The 23,498-nt window shown below is 42.3% G+C and overlaps 2 protein-coding genes across 7 annotated transcripts in view; one reads left to right on the top strand and one right to left on the bottom strand.

Annotated features, from left to right (window-relative positions):
* The window catches only part of TUB (TUB bipartite transcription factor), a 63,250-nt gene extending 61,057 nt beyond the window's left edge, over nucleotides 1–2,193 (top strand). Inside the window, exon 13 of the mRNA XM_023189890.2 lies at nucleotides 402–2,193. Within this exon, the coding sequence (XP_023045658.1) occupies nucleotides 402–535 (134 nt within the window). The 3' untranslated portion in view covers nucleotides 536–2,193. The remainder of the gene's footprint in view (nucleotides 1–401) is intronic.
* Nucleotides 2,194–4,800: 2,607 nt separating this feature from the next.
* The window catches only part of RIC3 (RIC3 acetylcholine receptor chaperone), a 56,806-nt gene continuing 38,108 nt past the window's right edge, over nucleotides 4,801–23,498 (bottom strand). For 4 of the 6 annotated variants that reach the window (XM_023189891.2, XM_023189892.2, XM_023189893.1 and 1 more), the window contains 2 exons: nucleotides 9,421–9,899; nucleotides 4,801–9,169 (listed from right to left, as the gene is read on the bottom strand). In XM_023189891.2, the coding sequence (XP_023045659.1) occupies nucleotides 9,460–9,899 (440 nt within the window). In that variant the 3' untranslated portion in view covers nucleotides 4,801–9,169; nucleotides 9,421–9,459. Of the gene's footprint in view, nucleotides 9,900–23,498 lie in introns of all 6 variants that reach the window. The other 2 variants (XR_002725840.2, XM_023189895.2) reach the window with 2 other exon arrangements.

Below are 23,498 nucleotides of genomic sequence, written 5' to 3'. Positions count from 1 at the left end.
CTGGTTAGAGTTTAAGAATGTGAGCTATACAGCTTAGGTTGGATGTATGGAACTTTCTAACCCTAATGACTGGGAGGTCCCGGAAGAACCGTCTTTGCAGCCCTGGTCCTAGATTCTGTGTATTCAGCAGAGTCTCAGGCATGGGAACACCCCTTAAAAGGACTTTTCCTCTTCTCTGTCCCCTGGTGTTCACATGCATCTTACTTTCTTCTTTGCCATCTGCTACCTCTTTGCTGCCACTTCTCCCAATTGGCCTTTGTTTTACTTCCTTTGTGATTCCCCTGGCATCTCCGCTTCTCACTTCTTCTTCCCTCATGTGGTTCGGGTGTCTGTCTGTCCTTCCCTGGCTCTACCATTCCTGCCCTGTCCTTTTCTCTGTCTGTGCCTGTGCTTGGCCCCAGCGGACTACATCGTGATGCAGTTTGGCCGGGTAGCAGAGGATGTGTTCACCATGGATTACAACTACCCGCTGTGTGCGCTGCAGGCCTTTGCCATTGCCCTGTCCAGCTTCGACAGCAAGCTGGCGTGTGAGTAGAGGCCTCTTCGTGCCCTTTGGGGTTGCCCAGCCTGGAGCGGAGCTTGCCTGCCTGCCTGTGGAGACAGCCCTGCCTACCCTCTGTATATAGGCCTTCTGCCAGATGAAGCTTTGGCCCTCAGTGGGCTCCCTGGCCCAGCCAGCCGGGAACTGACTCCTTTGCCTCTGCTGCTGAGGCAGGGGGGGAGTAGTGGAGAGCGGATGGGTGGGTGTGAAGGGATGAAAATAATTCTTTCCGTGCCCCGAGATCACACACTCCCACCCTTGGGGTAGTAGTGTGTCGTAGTCGTGCTTACCAAGCTGAATAACCTCTTCAGCTGGGAAGGCCACAAGAGGCATTAGAGGGCTGCTGTGGCCCAGTCATCCGCTCAGGCAAGGAGTCAAAGGGCATCGGGTACTTCAGCAGGTAGGGGCACAGTGTGTGTGTGTATGTATGAAGGCCACGTCAACTTTATGTAGCAAAGGGCTTGGTGGCCAAGCCTGGCCCTTCAACAACTGCAGAAAGCCCTTCAACTAAAGAAGGCCTCACCCAACCCTCAGAGAAGTTGGGAGGGTGGTGGGAACAAGTAAGTGGCAGGACCCTGTCAGGATTGCAGGTGCCTGGCTGGCTGTGGCTATGGGAATCAGCTGGTGGCTAGGGTTCTAGCGCATTTGATTTCTTCAGGTTTGCTGTGTCTCACAGAAGGCAGTAGGGACCCAGCTGTCTTAGTGGAGGGGCCCTGCAGGACACAAGCTCAGCATGCAGAAGTGCATGAACGGGATCCCTGGATCAGGGTTGTTCTGGGAGTTCTCTCAGCTGCCCCAGGAGCTCTCTGCTGAGCAGCCCAGCACAACCCCCAGGAAATACAGATGGGGTCCAGGTCACCAGCTGACTGCATACCGCTAGGCATGCCTGGGGATCCTGCTGCCAGAGAACCATTCTCAGGCCGTGGCATGCTCCTTGAAGAATTCTCTCTCTTTCTCTCTCTCTTGACCCAACTCTCTGTCTCTCTCGACCCAACTCTCTCTCTCTCTCTCTCTCTCTCTCTCTCGACCCAACTCTCTCACTGCTGTCAGGGAATATTTTAGAACCACAAGAGATCAGCGGTGGCAGGACCCTTAGGGATCTAGTACAACCTTGTTGCTTTAGGTGAATCACACTCAGAAAACGGGGCTTGCCCTAGGTCACCTAGCTGGTTAATAGCAGCATTCAGAACTTCAAGTTCTCTTGATTTCTTTGTTCCTATTGTCCCCCAAGAAACTAGTATCTCTGGCCTCCTGGGGCCCATTCTGCATGCCCTCCCCACTTCCCCTGATTCCAGAGACTTAGAAACAACAGAGTTGATACATAAGATTGAAACCATTCCAGTAGGAAATCAGGCAGTTTGCTGTTGAAAGTTGTCTGGCTTTTTGCTTGTGAGCGAAAAGCAGACACAGGACTGGCCTGTGTCTGGCCCCTCCGTGAGGGCTACTCAGCAGTAAGCAGGCCTTAGTAAGGCTGCCGCACACTTTCTGGTCTAGGTGAGAGTGCATAAGGGTTCTGGGGGTGAGCCTGATAACTCTGCTATTTCTCCTTGGATGGCACCATCCACCCGGCAGGCTTGGGAACTCTAAGCTCAAGCTCTTGCTCATTTGTCGTTTACCCTGGTGGAAGCTTCTTGCCCAGATAGAGATCTGAAATCGGTGGGAAGCAAGCAGGGATTGTACCTTGCTTTAGAGTAGATATGTTTGGAAAAGCTAAGTAGAAATTTTTTAAAATAAAAGTTGTATTTTAAACATGTTAGGCTTTGTAGGTGAAGCACTTGTTTTGACTTCAGTAGAAGTAATATGTTCTCATTTCTTTGTAATCTAGATTTTCCTATTTTGAATGCTTAAAGCAAGGCATACCTGTTCTAGCAGGATCTGCCCACACCTCGGCCGTACATCTCTGTGAGAGGCCCCTCCAACGATTAGCTTTTGCAACATGGTCCAGTTTCTAGAGGGCACTAGAACTTTCTGTGCCAGGGCTGGCAAGTTATCATGGTGCCATCCTCCTTTCTATAGTTCCAGTTTAGCCCTTCTTTCCCTGCCTTTAAGGAGAAGAAATGTGGTGACATTTGAGATGATGGAAACTAGATCACCTCTAATGTCAGGTCAAGCTATTTCTCTGGATCTATGATTTTAAGATAAAACAGGCTGGTTCTGAGTTCTGGTAAGACAGAGACCCTGGTGGCAGTGGAAAAATCAGAAGCACAAAGGAAAACTCTTGGCCTCTGCTTTCTCCTGTAGCACACAGAAGAGGGAGTTGGCTAGATCTTTTGGTGGGGTCAGGAAACATGGGCTGCGCTTTCTAGTCTGAGTGTGGAGAAGGGTAACCTCAGCCACAAAACGCTGTCAGGCACTGAGTGACAAGCCTTAGCAGCTGAGTGCACTCCTGGTGATGCTGGTTTTCCTTGAATACTGGCCCTGGGGCTATGGGTGCATGGACTCGTAAAGCTGTTGGCGCCCCTGGAAACCACCTGGGTTCAGCCTCTCCCACAGTAGGAGTTCTTGCCCTTCATACCCTCTCTCTGGATGGATGGTCCTTGATTGGGCAGGGAATTAATGACAGAATGAGCAGTCCCTAATGGTATTGGGCAGCTGGGAGTTTAGGCAGCTTCTCTTTAACCACTCCTGGGACCACACCCGAAAACTCTACACCCTCTGCCCCAGAACAGTTCTGCAGAGTGGTGAAGTTCACTTCCCCAACTCTTCTCCAAGTCTAGCTTTTCTTTCCTTCTGGCTCCAAGGTGCTCTGTGTCGGTCTGTGTATGTGTGTGTCTGCGTGTCTCTGTGTATATTTGGGGAAAAGGGCAATCAGCAATCAACTGAGGTTTCTTAATTGTGATTATATTCCTGAGAATGAGTAGGACAGGAGTAAGGATGTTATAATCGCCTGTGGATTTTGTCCATTCATTTCATGCTCTTTGAACAGAAAGTATACCTGGGAAAATACCAGCTTTTTCTCTCAGGGTTCTGAGTGAGAGGACACCATCCAAGGATGTTGTTAGCTTTTCAGTTCCCACTCTGCATTGCCTGAAGAAACTGGTATGTTGCACGCATGCTTTTGGTTGAAATTGAACATATTCTAGTGAATGTGCCTTAAAAATCACGACACTAGTTCAGAGGAAGCACATAAGGTCCAGACCTATGGCGAAGACAGGTGTTGAAAGACGGGACTGTGATAATCAGAAGCTGTAAGAGAACTTTTGGAGCCTACAGGATATTTACCTCTTAAATAAACTTAGCATTTAGAGGTAGTTCTAAATTTAACAAGTAACAGGGTTGGTTTGAAAGAAAAAGGTCCATGCTTTGCTTACAATGGAGTCTGCAGTGAGGGGAGATGCTGAGATAGCCATTTCCATGGCTCTGTTATGAAAGCACAAATTCCATCTCCTAGATGGACTTCCTGGTTTTCTCTTACTGCAGTAACACTGGCCTTCCCTTCTCTAATTCCTTACCCCAGCTGCGGCATCCCTGTGTCAACCCAGGATGCCAGGTGGCCCTCAGATTACGCTTCTCCAGATAGCTGAATGAGTCTGCTTTCACTGTTACTGGGACCTGAATGATCTCCAGTCAGGGCCCAGAGTTGGGACTCTATACTACCCTGGGCTCTGGTCTGTGGGCTTGTAGTAGCCACCAGTAATAAGCCAAGGGCTGGGCTCTTGAGTTTATGGCCACCTGGAATTTTCTGTCATCTCATACAGTTGGAAGGGGCAGAACAGACATTATGACAGGTTTGGTTTTTCAATTTTCCAACCAAGTTTGAAAAGGCAAGTTGGTCTTATAGAAAGCACTACTGCACTTAGCAGCTATGTGATTTTGAGCAAACCATGTAATCTCTCTAGGTCCATTTTCCTAACCACAAGATGAAGGTGTTACATTGTCGAAGCTTGCTGTAGGATTCGGGGTGAATGAAAGTTACTTCTTGCTTTCATCACTACCTTTATAGCTCATCACTGTGCCTTTTTTTCTTTCCTAAGAAAGACCTGACATCCCTCTCCTCTGTGCTCCTGTCCCTCCCTCGCCCTAGCAAGGTCCAGGCAAAGCTGGAGATGAGGCTGAGATCCAGAGTTTCCTAGAAGGCAATTTAGAATGGCTAGGAAAGGGGAACCTGACTGCTTGGTCAGGAGGGTGCAGTATCTCTTGCTGGGAACACAGCCAGTTTTCACAATGCCTAGAATGTGTGTGTCTATTTGCACAAGTTGTCTTTTCCTATTTTGGAGTGGTCAGACATTTATTTTTGTTCAAGATTATCTGGAGTTTTAGACAAATTTACAAAACTGTGCTTTTATTAAGTGACTTTTTGAATAAACTTCTTTGGTATTCTGGAGCAAATGTATTTATTTATTGGTATGTGCAATGACAAACTTGGTATTTTCCCATGTTGACATTATGTTGTAGAATTAGTGTTTGTCTAAGTACAGACATAAATCAACAAATTAAACTTGAATTGTTTCAACATTTCCGTGTACTTTTTTCATAAAAGGGGGGAAAAAAGCCCTGTTTACTTCCTAATTTTTTCTCTACCTTTCATTCATTGTTTCCTAGGAGCCTCAGGTGGGTAAGTAGGTGGTAATAGCAAAGAGGTCATAACCTCACCAATGACATGTAGGTCAACACTCTCCTCCCTCTGGCTGTCCCTTTCAAGTTTAAGGTTCATGAGAACCACACCCAGAGACTGGAAAAATGGTGAAGTCAAGAAGGTTCTTAAGTTAGAGCAGTTCTCTTCAGGGTCTGCTGTGCCACCTGAAGGGGCTGGCGGTTCCTCAGCATCCCCTGTGGGCCTGGCCTTAGGAAGAGAACAGGGCTGTAGAGATGAAAAAGGTACAAAAGACCCAACCACTTGATTTCTCTGGGCTTGCTTGGACCCTAATCCATTTAAACAGGACTTCTTAGACATGCTTAGGAATCTTTTTTGTTGCAGGGCAGCTGTGGCAGATTTGAAACCAAAAAGGAAGGGAGGCTACAGTGGTAGCTAGAAGCAGACAGACATGAAAGCTAATGGTCTGACCCAGAGAGGAGGTTATAACTAAAGGCACCCAGAGGCTGCAGAAGGGCCCTGGGCCACTCCTGGCAGTCAGGGTGGCCTTAGAGGGTGTCCAGTGTGACATCTCAGCAACACTGGACTTGGTGGTGACGGTGATCATGCTGTCACCAAGCACCTACCATATGCTTTGCTCTGGCACAGACACTTTATAAACAGCATCTTATTTAATCCAAACAGCCCTGTAAAAAGAGCATTTCCCAATTCATGGGGAAACTGGTTCTCTGAGAGGTTAAGGAATGACCTAAGAGGAGAAATTTGGCCTATTTTCTTTGTATAAAAAAAAGGAAATGAAAAGGAAGCACCTTTTAGAAAAGTCAGTGGTCAAGGCAAAGTCATAAATGTATTCATGTTTTTTTCTCAATATTGCTGAATAGCCAAAGTATTAAATTTTTCTTTGGAACACAAATAGTCCAGATTGAAGGGAACTTTGAGAGTGGGGTAATAAATAGGGTTTGTTTATTACCCCAGATCTAGAGTTCTGAGGTGACCAAGGGCATTTCCTACGTGAACCATGCATGGCCTATCTCCTGTGGCCTCTGCCTCTGCCCCTGGTGGGAAATAGCATATATATACAGGATATTCTAAAAAGGAAAGAGGGTTTTGTGTGTTTGGTCAGCAGGTTGAAAAATCTTAGATGGCTACAGACAGGGGTGGCCCTATGTCCAGGGTAGTCTTAGTTTATGCCTATCACCTTGGCATAATTACATTAAAGCTCCCTTTTTCCAAAGTGTTTGCATTTGGACCATAAGTTATTTGATTGCCCAAGCCATATAAGGTGCAGAGTATGGTTCTCAAAGGCCACCGCTTCTACAGGCCAAATACACCTCCACTCCTCAGCACACCTCCCTGGGCCCAGCTTCTGGAGCTAGTCATGGAGATAATGAAATGGTTTCTTTGTGCTCCCGTTGTGACCAGGAAAAGAGGATCTCCTGGCTGCACTACCCACCTGATTTATCAAGAATGATCCCAGATTATGCAGTTGTTTTGTGGGCTAACCGTCCATAGAGGTATGACTTGTGTACTCTGCCACACTGCCCAAAGGCCAGGGGACTGATCAAGTTCCCAGCCCCCTTGTTGTGAGAAATGAAGACTGCAAGGAAAGAAACAGCAGCCCTGGCAACAAAAACCAGTCCCATGATTTTGTCATCCTGGGTTGTATACACGCATAACTATCATCCCTGAAGGATAAAATAATTCTGGAAAATCCAAAAAGAATTGTCTAAATTCTAAATAACTGAAAGGTACATCCAAATGTCTGATATATAAATACACAAATATATTCCTTATATATAAACCAACCAAGAGCTAGGGCAGGAAGAACTACCATCAGGGCTTAGTACTTCTGGCAGGAATTTCCATAAGCCAATTTTCCCCAAAGACTAACAACACTTTACGTAACAGCCTCATCAAAATACTTGAACATCCATGTATTTTCACACCCTACTGCTTTTTTCAACATCTCTTTCTGCCAAGAATGTCCTCTCTTCTTTGCCCACCTGAAGAAGTTCTTAGCATGCCTCAAGGCCCACCTCCCAAGAAACTGAAGTGTCTTGGAAATACTTTAGCAAAAACAATTTCTCTTTCCTGTAGTTTTGGGCCCATGTCTGAATTATAGCGTAGCCCTTATAATAAAAACATAATTACCACTTAATGAGTGGTTATCATGTATGAGCTAGAACCAATGCTGTTTTACACACACTGATTTCATTTAACCAGAACTTTTAATACTCCTCCCTTTACTACCCTAAAGCCAAAGCTCAGACCAGTTAAGGAGCTGACCCAAGATTCCACAGCTAGAAAATGCAGGGACAGACCATGGCTCATGTTTCTCTGCCTGCAGAATTCACAATCTTGAGCCCTCTTATAGGGTCATAGTTCATTTTATCTGTCAGGCTCTCTCTCGTTAATATTGAGTTTTTAGAGAATAGAAATTGAGCCTCTGTTCCTAGTACCTAGCACTGAGCGACTGACTGCTAAATGAATGAATTAGCTAGAAGAAAACAGAAGTATTTATCTCTAATAAGGGAATCATACCCTAGGGCAAAAAGGAAATCTGAGCGAGGAACCCAGGGCTCTCCTCATAAATTACCCCCTCATAGTGAATGAAGGGAAATAACAGAAAACAATTTATCAAAACAGTAAAGAGCACCTGTTATTTTTCACCTTTAGTGTACATCTAGATTGCATTCAGTACATTTTAAACTGCATTCTTTACAATGTGAAGCAAATGTTCTACACAGAGATAGATGCAATATACGTTCTATAAATTCAGTCTTGAATGACTTTTCTCTGTAACTCAATTAATAATAAATGCCTAGTAGTAGCTGACAGATTATCTTATTATCATCCCATACCTTCTAACAGCAGTCTGTATGCTGATGTATGATTTTAAACTATTATTCTCCCGGCATCTTATTCATGCCAAGCATAATGTAACTCTAAAAGCCATATCTACCTTTACATCATTTCTTAATTTTCCAGTCTTCTACATTTCATGACTGGGAATGTCTTTGGGAATGTGCCCTCTTCAAACTCTCAGGTCTTACATGTAAACTGAATTCCCACATACTTCATGATGTAATTCATGGGTGCTATCTTGTCTCAAGAAGACATGCGTCAGATGCAGTAAGGAGAAAAGGCCTTTAGTTTGGTCAAAATCCTCCCAGGCCTAATCTAGTTGCGACTTTCCCCAGCTCTCTCAAAAGACCCAAATATCTGAGTATGGAACATATAGTCTCTACCCCGGGCACTGCTATATTGGTTCTCTGCAACAGACACTCCAACCTCCCTGTTGAGTTGGCACTTTGTATACAAGATCAGTTCTCATTTCTGTTTCAATTTATGTGCTTTTGAGAACAGATTTCTCAAAGGGTGCAACATTCAGAAACAGCTTTAGGTAAGGACTGTCCATAAGCGCACAGATTCTCTCCCCAGTTGCTGGCTTCCTGGCCGTCTGAGCTCCTCATGGCAGGAGCAGAATTCACAATCTTGAACCCTCTTATAGGGTTGCAGCCTCCTCATGGCAGGACCATCCCTGGGCAGGCCTTCCTGCAGCTTCAGTGGCCTCAAGTCTTGTCTCTGCAGGGCAGGGTCTAAAGTCTTTATCTAAAGCTTCCTCTGTCCACTGAAAACCAGGAGTGCAAAGGTACTTCTGGGCTTGGCAGTTCTGTTAAGCAGAACAGGGGTAAAGGAAGCTAGATATCCAGGCAGTATCAGAGTAAAACAGTCCCCAGACAAGCCTCCGGGCTCATTCTCAGATCAGTGGGAGTCTTCCCTACTCTGTCGAGAAAAGAGGATGTTTGAGGCAGCATCAATGTTCCTAGGAAGACCCTCACTGCAAGGAAGAGGCTTCAGCTCAGAGAGCAGTCTTACCCTGCTCTGGGCCCAGCCCCACAAATAAAATGTTCTCTTCTCCCCAGGGGACTACTAACCTGCTCAAGGCCCAAAGAATAAGGCATCTTGGAGTCTGAAATCTTCATTCTTGCAACCTTAAGTCCTCATCATCTGTAAGCTGATGTTCGTTCACAGGTGAACTATCTGTTACACCTACCAGGAAGAGTCAGACCTTTGCCCCTGAGTGGTTCCATCTGTAATTACAATAGACCAAACATAATTACTTAATGGATCAACTTCTCTGATAGGGGAAAGGCAGGAAGAGAAAGAGCAAAGCTGTCCTGTGTTCACACTAATGTCCGTGTTTTACAAGGTGACAGGTGTGTGAGCACCAGGAAGGATACATGATATCCGTGATAGTGGCCTGATAGCTATGACACTTGAACACAGTGAAGAAAGTACAGGGCACAGGGCCAAGAAGGAAATCTGAGGAGAGAAAGGTCACCTTGGGACTTGAGTAATGGATACTTCAGACTGGCTGTTTTCACTCTAAACCCTGGGGGTTACGCTTCCTCAGCGTGCTGCCTGTATATGCTTTATCGATGTTGATGCCCAACCCTTCATCTCTAAAGTCTTGGGACCACTCTTCTTTGGTGGTTTCCTCTTGCTCAAGGTAGCTATCTGCATTGAATCCAGCATTCTCTGCCAAGACAGCAGGATCCTCGTCTTCATGAAAACAGCAGGAACATGTTTCTGGCTTTGGATCACACGAGGTGACAGAATTATCTTCCTGGGCTCTGGGGTCAGTGGGCAGACTTTCCCAACCCAAATGATCTGATTCTTCCTCTTCTATCACTCCCATTCTCTCAGCTGTTTCTTCAGCAGAAAGCTCTTTTGGGTCAGGGTAATCCACCAAGATTGTTTCTTGCCTACGCTTGATACACTCTGAAAGGTCATAAATTGGATAAGTCTCTTCAGGGTAACCTAGAGAGAAAAGTAGCACAAAGTATTACAAAGAATGTCTCCTCAAAAAAAAATAGTGTCAGGTTCAAAGAGGATTCTCAGGCAGCAGCCATCCTATCCTAACAGATCCATTCAAGACATCTCTTAAGATTCCAATAGTTCTAAAGTTTCACTTGAGCAAATTCTTAGCAATCTGGCTGACTATCCCAATGCTCTGAAATACAAACCAATTCAGATGAAAATCCCTTCTTATGTGTAGGGTGCTTGGGGCAGAGTTAAGTCTTATACCACGTGTTTTTGCAGTACTGATGAAGATTAAACAAACAACATGAGCCTTTAGTTTAAAAAAAAAAAAAAAAAAGCATCAAATACCAGAGCACAGCTCCAGGCTAATGTTTATAATTTCTATTCGGAACAATTTCCAAATCTTCCTTGGTGAAGGGGGGAGAGGAAAGGAATGCTAAGCTCTTTGAAAAATACCCCACGAAGCTTTCTATTTATCAAAACAATTGAAATGGCTTGCAAGTGTCAAAAATAGAGAGCACTTTAGCAAGACATGCCCAAAATCCCGAAGGACAAGCACTGCATTTTTGGAAGACAGAATTCCTGTTGTTGGCTTCTTCATCTTCACAAAATGGAACAAAAGAAAACAACAAACTGGTAAACAAAATGAGTAACACTGGTACTGAATCCCAGCTAGGATAATGAGAAAAGAGAAACTGTTGCCAAATTACCAAACGAAATGAAATAAATCTGTGTCAGCCAAGCAAGCCTGAGCAGCAGATGGGCCGTGCTGGAGCTCACACACCAGTACTGGCACCAGCGGCAGTGATCACGATACAGTGCAGAAAGCTGGAGGATTCAGAACCCATTTGCCCATTATGATAATTGGCAAATTCAACCCTAACGTAAACCACTTTGTGCCTACAAACTGTGACAAATAAGTCTTTTTTGGTGCAGTGTAGGGTGTGTGGAGACATTTCTACATTCACTGCTTTTTCTGACTATAAAAATCATACAGACTCATTTGTAGAAAATTTGGAAAACATACAGGCTAATTTAAAAAAGAAAACACAAATCACCTATATCATCACTCATAATAATTTGCTTTTTTCTGGCCTTTTAACCATATAAAACCTGTCTTTTCTTTTCTTTTTTTTTTCTTTTGAGGCGGAGTCTCGCTGTGTCACCTGCCCAGGCTGGAATGCAGTGGTGCAATCTCGGTTCACTGCAACCTCCACGTCCACGGTTCAAGTGATTCTCCTGCCTCAGCCTCCCGAGTAGCTGAGACTACAGGTGCATTCCACCACACTTGGCTAATTTTTTGTATTTTTAGTAGAGACGGGGTTTCACCACGTTGGCCAGGCTAGTCTCAAACTCCTGACCTCAGGTGATCCACACACCTCGGTCTCCCAAAGTGTTGGGATTACAGGCGTGAGCTACTGCGCCCGGCCAACATGTATTTTCTTATTCCCTTTTTTTAAAAAGAAGGATCATATTTGTGCATAAAAGGTTGTATCCTAATGTTTTTCAATTCAACAATATATCATGAGCATCTCTCCATGTCATTAGGCATTTGAAAGCTGGCTGCAAAGTATCTCATCATATAGCTACATAACTGACATGATTTACTAGTCCTCTTTTCTAGGACATTTAGATTCTTTCCAATTTTCCCCTATTATAAGTAGTATACAAGTTAAGATCTCTTAATGTAAGTCTATGTCCACTTCCTTAAGATAGACTTCTATAAATATGAAAACTAGACCAAAGGGAATGGACATTTTAAAAGTCTTTTTTATACTCTGCCAAATTACTTTCCAGAAGAGTGGTATAAATTTTCAATCTTACCAGTGATATAAAGACTGTCCATCTTATCACCCCCTCACCAGCACTCACAGTAGTATGTTAAGAATTTTGCCAATGCAGCTTTATTCCAAGGCTCAACTTACTGTGGATGGAATGCTAGGTAAAGTGGAGCTTAGCTACCCAAGACCCTCAGCCTCCACGTTCAAGGATAGGAGCTGGAAAAGCTGCTTGCTAGTCAGCTCCCAGCCACTGAATGCTTAAAAGAAGCCCATTTGCTGGCATGTCCCTGCCTTCCCACACCTAGAACAAAGCTTACCTTTGAATTTTCATGACTATCTGCTTTAAGAGGGAAGGCCACCCAGACTGAGGCTCTCAGCCTACCCCAACACCAGGCCTCAGTCCAGCTCTGCATCCCTAGTCATAATGCCTGTACCCACAAACCCAGCCTCCATGCTGGCCCCTGCAGATACAGACTCCGGGCCTACCAAGCATCAGGTCAGCAACTATGGCCCCATAATCCAGTCCCACCCTAGGTTCCAGACAAAACCAGAGCCAGGTCTGCCCGTAGAGCCCCAATGCCAAATCGGCACCCCTAACTTCAGTTACCAGGCCAGCACCTGCAGACACAGACTCCAGGCCTGCCCAGTGCCAGGCTAGTCTCTATGACCACCCCTACCTTCAGGTTGGCCCCTGCATTCCCACAATCCAGCAGACTCTGGGTCTAGGCCAACCCAGTAGACCCTAGCATTGGGCTGGCCCTCAGAACCCCAGGACTGCCCCTATGGACCTAGGTTCTAGGCTGGGGCCTGTGGCCAGCCCTAATGGACCTAGCCTCCAGACACATCCATCAGACTCAGACTCCAGGCCCATTTCAGTGGACCCAGGCACCAGGTTCATTCTAGCATCTGGCCAATCTCTGAAGACCCAGGCTCAAGGCCCAGTCCAGCCCCAGGTCAGCCCTTGCGGACCTAGGCTTTGGGATAGCCTCTCTGCACAAGATACGAGCTCCAGGTCCATGCCTGAGGATTCAATCAACAGGTACACCCCAGGGGATCCAGGATTCAACCCCAACCCCATGGACTCAACACCAGGCCACCCTGCCTAAGGACTCTAGCAGCAATGCCACCTGCAGATCACACCAAATGGCCTACCCAGAATCTCTAGGCATGCTGACTGGCGAATGGCTTTTCCAGACAAAGCCAGTATGCAAAAACCATTCACCAGCATAAGTCCCTGCTTCTTCAAATGCACAGACACCAATGCATAGCCATGAGGATCAAGAACAATCAGGGAAACATGTTGCCACCAATGAACAAAATAAAGCACCAGGAACAGACCCTAAAGAAATGAAGATATGGCTGGGCACGGTGGCTCACGCTTGTAATCTCAGCACTTTAGGAGGCCAAGACAGGTGGATCACCTGAGGTCAGGAGTTCAAAACCAACCTGGCCAACATGGTGAAATCCTGTCTCTACTAAAAATACAAAAAGTTAGCCAGGCATGGTGGCAGGTGCCTGTAATTCCAGCTACTCGGGAGGCTGAGGCAGGAGAATTGTTTGAACCCAGGAGGCAGAGGTTGCAGTGAGCCGAGATTATGCCATTGCACTCCAGCCTGGGCAACAAGACAAAACTCCATCTCAAAAAAAAAAAAAAAAAAAAAGGAAATAAAGACACATGAACATGAATTGCCTAACAAAGAATTCAAGATAACTGTTTTAAGCGAACTTCAAGAAAATACAGAGAAACAATTAAAGGAAACCAGGAAAACAATAAATAACTAAAACAAAAAATTTACAAGAGATTGAAATTATATTTAAAAAATCAAATTCTACAGCTGAAAAATACGAGATATGAAATGAAAAATGCAATAGTATCAACAGCAAAACTGAGCAAAAGAATGAACCTTTGAATCTAAAGACATTATTTGACAATATACAGTTGGGTGAGAAAAAAAGAATGAAAAGAAAGAAAGCTTATGGGATTTATGGGAACTGGAGTTCAAGAAGGAGGAGAGAAAGACAAAAGGATAGAAAGTTTAAAGAAATAATAGCAGAAAACTATACAAATCTGGGGAAAGTTGTAAGTATCTGGGTACAGGAAGGTCAAAAGTCTCCAATCAGACTGAACTCAAGTAAGACTATATCAAGAAGTATTATAATCAGACTATCAAAAATAAAAGAGAGGATGCTGGAAGCAGCAAAAGAAAAAAAGTAGATCACATATAAGGGAGTTCTAACAGATTTATCAGCAGAAACCTTAAAGGCCAGAAAAGAGTAGGAAAATATATTCAAAATGCTTATGGAAAACAAAAACAAAAAAAAAGGTCAACCAAGAATATTGTAGTTGGCAAAGTTCTCCTTCAGAAATGAGGAAAAAACAAACACTCTGCCAGACAAAAGTTGAAGGAGCTTATCCCCACAAGATCTATCTTATAAGAAATGCTGAAGGGTGTTCTTCAAGTAGAGAGCAAGGGACACTATTTAGTAACACAAATATATATATGAAAGTATAGGCTGGGTGCGGTGGCTCACGCCTGTAATCCCAGCACTTTGGGAGGCTGGGGTGAGTGGATCACCTGAGATCAGGAGTTCGAGACCAGCCTGACCAACAAGGTGAAACCCCCACCTCTACTAAAAATACAAAATTAGCTGGGCGTGGTGGTGCATACCTGTAATCCCAGCTACTTGGGAGGGTGAACTGAAAACTATAAAATTTTGATGAAAGAAATTGAAGAAGACACAAATAAAATGAAAAGATGTCCTGTTTATGAATTGGAAGAATTGATATTACTAAAATGTCCATAGTATACAAAGCAATCTACAGATTCAATACAATCCCTATCAAAATTTCAATGACAATTTTTCACAGAAATAGAATAAACAATTCTAAAATTCATATGGAACCACAAAAGACCCCAAATGGCCAAAGCAATCGTGAACAAAAAGAACAAAGCCAGAGGCGTCACAGTGCCTGATTCCCAAATCTACTACAAAGCTATAGTAATCAAAACAGTATGTTACTGGCATAAAAACAGACATACAGACTGATGGAACAGAATAGAAAGCCCAGAAATAAATCCACACATTTACAGTCAATTTTTTTAAACAAAGATGCCAAAAAATAAAACATACACACATACACATAGGTCAAATGACAAACACAAAAAGGTCAAAGGACAATCTCTTCAATAAATAGTGTTGGGGAAACTGGATATCCACATGGAAAACAGTGAAATCAGACCCTCATCTCACACCTCACGTTTACAAAAATCAACTCAAAATGCACTGAAGACTTAAACCTAAGACCTGAAACTGTAAAACTACTAGAAGAGAACCTAGGGAAAAAGCTCCATGACATTGGTCTGGACAATGATATTTTTGGATATGACACCAAAAGCCCATGCAACAAAGGTGAAAATAGACAAATGGGATTACTGCAAAAAGCTTCTGTACAGCAAAGGAAACAACAGAGTGAAGAGACAATCTATGTAATGGGAGAAAATATTTGCAAACCATATATTTGATAATGGGTTAATATATAAAATATATGAGGAACTCAACTCTGTAGCAAAAGAAAACCTAATTTAAAAATGGGCAAAGGATATAAATAGACACTTCTCAAAAGAAGACATTAAAAATAGTCAACAGGCATATGAGAAAGTGCTCAACATCACTAAACATTCAAGAATTGCAAATTTAAACCACAATATCACTACATCTGTTAGAATGGCTATTATCAAAAAGACAAAAGGCAATAATAAGTGTGGCAAGGATGTAGAGAAAAGGGAACCCTTATATACTATTGCTGGGAATGTAAACTAGTACAGTCATTATGGAAAACAGTATAGTGACTCCTCAACAAATTAAAAATAGAACTATCATATGATCCAGCAATACCACTACTGGATATATATCCAAAAGATAAGAAATCAGTACATCAAAAAGACATCTGCATTCCCATGTTCACTGCAGCATTATTCACAATAGCCACACTATAGCATCAATCTGAACATCCATGAATGGATGAATAAAGAAAATGTGGCACATATACACAACAGAATACTACTCAGTTTTTGTTTTTGTTTTTTTTTTTTTTTGAGACAAGGTCTCACACTGTCACCCAGGCTGGAGTGCAGTGGCACAATCTCAGCTCACTGCAATCTCCACCTCTTGGACTCATCTCAGCCTCCCACCTCAGCCTCCCAAGCAGCTGGGACTAGGCACATGCCACCATGCCTAGCAATCTTTTGTATTTTGTGGAGACAGGGTTTCACCGTGTTACCCAGGTTGGTCTTGAATTCCTAAGGCTCAAGTGATCCACCTGTCTCGGCCTCCCAAAGTGTTGGGATTACAGGCGTGAGCCACCGCACCTGGCCTATTCAGCTTTCAAAAAGGAAATCCTGTTATTTATGAACTTGGAGGACATTATGTTAACCGAAATAAGCCAGGCACACACAGACAGATACAGAGTGATTTCACTTATATGTGGAGTGTAAAAAAGTCAAGATCATAAAGAAAATAAAATGGTGGTTATCAGAAGCTAGGGGGATCAGGGAAATGCTAGTCAAAGGACATAAAATTTCAGCTGGAAAGGAGGAATAAATAAGTTCAAGAGATCTATTATATATTGTACAGACTACAGTTAATAACAGTATGTTGTATATTTGAAAATTGCTAACAGAGTACATTTTAAGTGTTCTCACCACAAAAATCCTTAAATATGTGAGGTAATGCGTATGTTAAATAGCTTGATTTAGCCATTTCACAGTGTATACATATATCAAAACATCAATATATATAATTTTATGTATTCATTAAAATAAATAATTTTCTTTTTAAAAGAGGAAGAGGCCCCCTGAGGAAAATCAAATAACTCATAAAACTGCTGAGGTAGCCTATGTAAGCCAACATTACTGGTTACTCAAGAACATCATTAAGGGCGGGCGCGGTGGCTCACACCTGTAATCCCAGCACTTTGGGAGGCTGAGGCAGGTGGATCATGAGGTCAGGAGATCAAGACCATCCTGGCTAACACGGTGCCCCATCTCTACTAAAAATACAAAAAATTAGCCAGGCATGGTGGCAGGAGCCTGTAGTCCCAGCTACTTGGGAGGCTGAGGCAGGAGAATGGCATGAACCCAGGTGGCAGAGCTTGCAGTGAGCCAAGATCGCGCCACTGCACACCAGCCTGGGCACGAGAGCGAGACTCCGTCTCAAAAAAAAAAAAAAAAAAAGAACATCATTAAAAATATAAGCAAGCAACAAAAATTCACTGCTCCTATGAGAAAACCAGTAGTTCAAAATGAGGGAACAAAACTAACCGAAACTATGCCAATAGTCCCTAATAAAATAGTGCAGGAAATAAGAGTTAACATCAACCAATTTATGACTGATATTCCCAATAATATTCAAGAAGATACTGCATTGATAAAACCTAGCCAGGCTTCAATTTAAAAAGGGAGCAAACAAGAAATAAAAAGGAGCTATTGAATAGAAAGCCATAATTGTAAATAAAAATAAAATTAACGCTCAGCAAGAAAATAGCAGATGGGGCGAGGTGCATTGGCTCACTCCTGTAATCCTAACACTTTGGGAGGCTGAAGCAGTTGGATCACCTGAGGTCAAGAGTTTGAGACCAGCCTGACCAATATGGCGAAACTCTGTCTCTACTAAAAATACAGAAAAATTAACCGGGAGTAGTGGCGGGCACCTGTAGTTCCAGCTACTTAGGAGGCTGAAGCAAGAGAATCACTTGAACCCGGGCAGCAAAGGTTGCAGTGAGCTGAGATCACGCCATTGCACTCCAGCCTGGAAGACAGAGCGAGACTCTGTCTCAAAAAAAAAGAAAAGAAAATAGCAGATTGAAATGGATGTGGCTGAAAACCAAATTAGTATATTAAAAGTCCAAGTTGAGGAATTCTCCCAGCACAAAGATAAAATGACAAAGAAGTGGAAATTATGAGGAAAAAAGATAAGCTGCATGGCAAACTATCAACAATATCCAATTTCAGAATTACTGGAATTCTAGAACGAGAGAACAAAATAGGGTAAATGGGCACAATAATTAAAGAAACTATAAAAGAAAATATCCTTTAGCTGAAGAAAGCCTTGAGTCTTCCGATGGAAAGGACTCACTAAATTCTTGACAAAAATACTATGAAAAATCCACACATTCGTACACACTCAGACATGCGCAGATTATCTGACCAAATTCAGAATTTTTAAAAGCTGGAGGCATCACGCTACCTGACTTGAAACTATACTACAAGTCTACAGTAACCAAAACAGCCTGGTACTGGTACAAAAACAGATATATAGACAAATGGAACAGAACAGAGGCCTCAGAAATAACACCACACATGTACAACCATCTGATCTTTGACAAACCTGACAAAAATGAGAAATGGGGAAAGGATTCCCTATTTAATAAATGGTGCTGGGAAAACTGGCTAGCTATATGTAGAAAGCTGAAACTGGATCCCCTCCTTACACCTTATACAAAAATTAATTCAAGATGGATTAAAGACTTAAATGTTAGACCAAAAACCATAAAAACCCCAGAAGAAAACCTAGGCAATACCATTCAGGACATAGGCATGGGCAAGGACTTCATGACTAAAACACCAAAAGCAATGGCAACAAAAGCCAGAATTGACAAATGGGATCCAATTAAACTAAAGAGCTTCTGCACAGCAAAAGAAACTACCATTCGAGTGAACAGGCAACCTACAGAACGGGAGAAAATTTTTGCAATCTACCAATCTGATAAAGGGCTAATATCTAGAATCTACAAAAAACTCAAATTTACAAGAAAAACAACAAAATACCCCATCAAAAAGTGGGCAAAGGATATGAACAGACACTTCGCAAAAGAAGATATGTATGCAGCCAACAGACATATGAAAAAATGCTCACTATCAGTGGTCATCAGAGAAATGCAAATCAAAACCACAATGAGATACTATCTCACGCCAGTTAGAATGGCAGTCATTAAAAAGTAAGGAAATAATAGATGCTGGACAGGATGTGGAGAAACAGGAACACTTTTATACTGTTGGTGGGAGTGAAAAATAGTTCAACCATTGTGGAAGACAGTGTGGTGATTCCTCAAGGATCTAGAACTAGAATTACCATTTGACCCAGCAATCCCATCACTGGGTATATACCCAAAGGATTATAAATCATGCTACTATAAAGACACATGCACACGTACATTTACTGTGGCACTATTCACAATAGCAAAGACTTGGAACCAACCCAAATGTCCATCAATGATAGACTGGATTAAGGAAATGTAGCATATATACACTATGGAATACTATGCAGCCATAAAAAAGAATGAGTTCATGTCCCTTGCAGGGACATGTATGAAGGTGGAAACCATCATTCTTAGCAAACTATCACAAGGACAGAAAACCAAACACTCATAGGTGGGAACTGAACAATGAGATCACTTGGACACAGGGTGGGGAACATCAGACACTGGGACCTGTCAGGGGATGGAGGGCTGGAAGAGGGATAGCATTAGGAGAAATACCTAATGTAAATGACGAGTTGATGGGTGGAACAAACCAACATGGAACACGTATACCTATATGACCCAGCCATCCCACTACTGGGTATATACCCAAAGGATTATAAATCATGCTGCCATAAAGACACATGCACACGTATATTTATTGCGGCACTATTCACAATAGCAAAGACTTGGAATCAACCCAAATGTCCATCTGTGACAGACTGGATTAAGAAAATGTGGCACATATACACCATGGAATACTATGCAGCCATAAAAAAGGATGAGTTTGCGTCCTTTGTAGGGACATGGATGCAGCTAGAAACCATCGTTCTTAGCAAACTATCACAAGAACAGAAAACCAAACACCGCATGTTCTCACTCATAGGTGGGAACTGAACAATGAGATCACTTGGACTCAGGAAGGGGAACATCACACACCAGGGCCTATCATGGGGAGGGGGGAGGGGGGAGGGATTGCACTGGGAGTTATACCTGATATAAATGATGAATTGTTGGGTGCTGACGAGTTGATGGGTGCAGCACACCAACATGGCACAAGTATACACATGTAACAAACCTGCACGTTATGCACATGTACCCTAGAACTTTAAGTATAATAAAATAAAAATAAAAATAAATAAATAAATAAAAAACAAACCTGTGTGTTGCGCACATGTACCCTAGAACTTAAAGTATAATTCAAAAAAAAAAAAGAAAAAGAAAATAAAACAAATTTCCAGACAGAAAACAAGCAAGCTAGCTAACTAAAAACAGGTAACCTATTGAGAAAAAGGAGCAGACCAGGATAAGATTTCTCATTTTCAACATCAAATTAAAGAATGAAGCAATATTTTCTAACATTTTAGGGAAAGTGGCATAATCAACGATTTTATACGCAGCCAAACAATTTGTTTGTGTACAGGTGAAAAATATGTACAGATATCCAAGTACTCAGTACACAATACTATATGGGAAAGAAATATGAAGATATTCTTGACAAATACAAAAATTAGTCAAAATTTAAATTCAAGAAAAATGATGCTATATGTAAGACAGTGGTTAACAATGAAATCTGTAAGAATTATCAACATAAAATAAGTATTGATAATGTGGCCTAGGAATTTAATGCTACTGTTAAGAAATGACACTTAAAACAGAAAAGGTTAGTATCTTTAAAAATTAATATCACTTGTAGTTAAAATTCCATATATTTTCAACAAAACCTAAAAGGTAGGTAGAGGGGGAACAATGAAAACTGCAATTTGGAGGAAAAACTGAATTTCATTTCATTAATTACTTGTGAGATTAAAATACTTTTTTATATGTTTCATAGCTGGCTGCATTTTTTCTTTGTGAACTGCTTATCTGTAAGGATATCAGTGTTTTCTAAATTAGTTCAAGAACTTTTTAACATATTAAAGATATCGGCCAGATGCAGTGACTCACATCTGTAATCCCAGCACTTTGGGAGGTTGTGGTGGGCAGATCGTTTGAGGCCAGGAGTTCAAGACCAGTCTGGCCAACATGGCGAAATCCCATCTCTACTAAAAATAAAAAAATTAGCTGGGCATGGTGGCGCATGACTGTAGTCCCAGCTATTTGGGAGGCTGAAGCACGAGAATCACTTGAACTCAGGAGGCAGAGATTGCAATGAGCAGATATCAAGCCACAGCACTCCAACTTGGGCAACAAAGCAAGCCTCTGTCTCAAAAAAAAAAAAAAAAAGATAACCGTTTTCAATTATATTTGTTATAAATATTTTTCCAGTTTATTCTTGTCCTTTAAACTGTGTGATATTCTCTGATCTGCAGAAGGTAAAAGTTTTATGTATTTAAGTTACACAATCTTTTCCCTTAGAATTTGTGTTGCTTTTTAAAAAAATTAATCTTTTTTATTTTTATATAATTATAGATTCACCGGCAGTATATAAGAAATAATACAAGCCAGGCACAGTGGCATGCACCTGGAGTCCCAGCTACTCATGAGGCTGAGGTGGGAGGATCGCCTGAGCCCCAGCATGGGCAACATGGTTAAGACCCTATCCCTTTAAAAAATAATACTAATAGTAATACAGAAATCTCATGTACCCTTCATCCAGTTTCTCCCAAAGGCAACATCTAGCAAAACTGTACTACAATATAACCACCAGGATATTAATATTGATACAGTCAGTATACAGAACATTTTCCATCACCACAAGGATCCCTTATGTTGCCCTTTCATGGCACACTCACTCTTTCCTACTCCTATTCCTCTCTTAACTCCTAGCATCAACTAATCAGTTCTCTGTTTCTATAATATTGCCATGTCAATTATAAATGGAATCATATAGTATGTAACCTTTGGGAATTATTTTTCCCCCACACTCAGCATAATTCTCTGGAAATTCATCTAGGTTGTTGTATATATAGTTCATTCCTTTTTATTGCCGAGTGTATACCACAGTATATATATACCACAGTTTATTCACCTCCTAAAAGACATTCAGGTTGTTTCCAGTTCTTGGCTATTAAAAGTAACTTGCTATAAATATGCACATGGTGGTGCATGCCTGTAGGCCCAGCTACTGAGGAGGCTGAGGCTGGGGGGTTGCTTGAGCCCAGGAGATCAAACAGTGAGCCATGACCATGTGCCACTGTTCATGGGCAACAGGGCAAGACCCTGAAAAAAAGAAAAACAAAAGAAAGAAAAAGGAAAAAGGAAGGAAGGAAGGAAAGAAAAGAAAAGAAAAGAAAAGAAAGGAAAAAAGAAAACAAAACTCCAGACCAAGATAATATCATTGGAGAATTCCACATAACTTTCGTGGCATAAATAACAGTAACTCTACAGAAACTTTTCCAGAAAACAGAAAAAGGAACACATCCCAATGCATTTTATGAGGCCAGGATTACCCTGAAATCAAAACCAAAGACATTACAGGAAAAGAAAATCACAGACCAATATCCCTCACATATGCAAGACCTATACCTTGGAAACTACCACACATTGCTGAGAGAACTTTTAAAAGATCTAAATAAATGGTGAGATACAACATGTTCATAAACTAGAAGATTCAATACAGTTACTGTATTGATTCTTCCAAATTGATTTAATGATTCAAAGCAGTACCAATCAAAATCCCATTAGGCTTTTTCATAAAAACTGACAAACTAACTGTAAATTTATCTGAAATTGTGAAGGAAATAACCAAAATAATTTTGCAAAAAAAAATCTGAACAACTTGAACTACCCAAAATCAAGACTTACTATAAAGACACAGTAATAAGGACCATGTGCTATTGGTACAAGTAGAGACATACAGATCAATGGAACAGAATAGAGCCTAGGACAGACAAGCACATGCATGGTCAACTGGTTTTTCAAGCAAATGTCAAGCTAATTAAATGTAACAAAAGAAGCTGAACAATTGGGTATTTGATATGGAAAAAAATAAACCTCAGTCCTGGCACCTCAGACCATCTATAAAGGTTAACTCAAAATAGATCACAGGCCTAAATGTAAAAGCTAAAACCGTAAAATTTCTAGAAAACATGGGAGTTAGGCAAACCTTGGGTTAGGCAAATATTTCTTAAACAGAACATAAAAAATGGGCCTGGCACAGTGGCTCATGCCTGTAATCCCAGCACTTTGGGAGGCCGAAGCAAGCGGATCACAAGGTCGGGAGATTGAGACCATCCTGGCTAACACGGTGAAATCCCATCTCTACTAAAAACACAAAAAAATTAGCCAGGCATGGTGGCAGGCGCCTGTAGTCCCAGCTGCTAGGGAGGCTGAGGCAGGAGGATGGTGTGAACCTGGGAGGTGGAGCTTACAGTGAGCCAAGATGGTGCCACTGCACTCAGGCCTGGGGGGCCAGAGCAAGACTCTGTCTCAAAAAAAAAAAAAAAGCAAATCATAAAGAAAAAAATGGTAAGTTGGACTTCACCAAAATTTAAAACTTCTACTCTTTGAAAGATGCTGTTAAGAAAATATAAAGGGCCGGGCGCGGTGGCTCAAGCCTGTAATCCCAGCACTTTGGGAGGCCGAGATGGGCAGATCACCAGGTCAGGAGATCGAGACCATCCTGGCTAACACGGTGAAACCCCGTCTCTACTAAAAAATACAAAAAAAAAAAACTAGCTGGGCGAGGTGGCGGGCGCCTGTAGTCCCAGCTACTCGGGAGGCTGAGGCAGGAGAATGGCATAAACCCGGGAGGCGGAGCTTGCAGTGAGCTGAGATCCAGCCACTGCACTCCAGCCCGGGCGACAGAGCGAGACTCCGTCTCAAACAAAACAAAACAAAACAAAACAAAACAAA

This window comes from Piliocolobus tephrosceles, chromosome 13 (assembly GCF_002776525.5).
Source record: "Piliocolobus tephrosceles isolate RC106 chromosome 13, ASM277652v3, whole genome shotgun sequence".
In the NCBI taxonomy this organism is placed as follows: Eukaryota; Metazoa; Chordata; class Mammalia; order Primates; family Cercopithecidae; genus Piliocolobus; species Piliocolobus tephrosceles.
The sequence above is the reverse complement of the archived record's forward strand: the minus strand, read 5'-3'. Positions and strand labels throughout refer to the sequence as shown.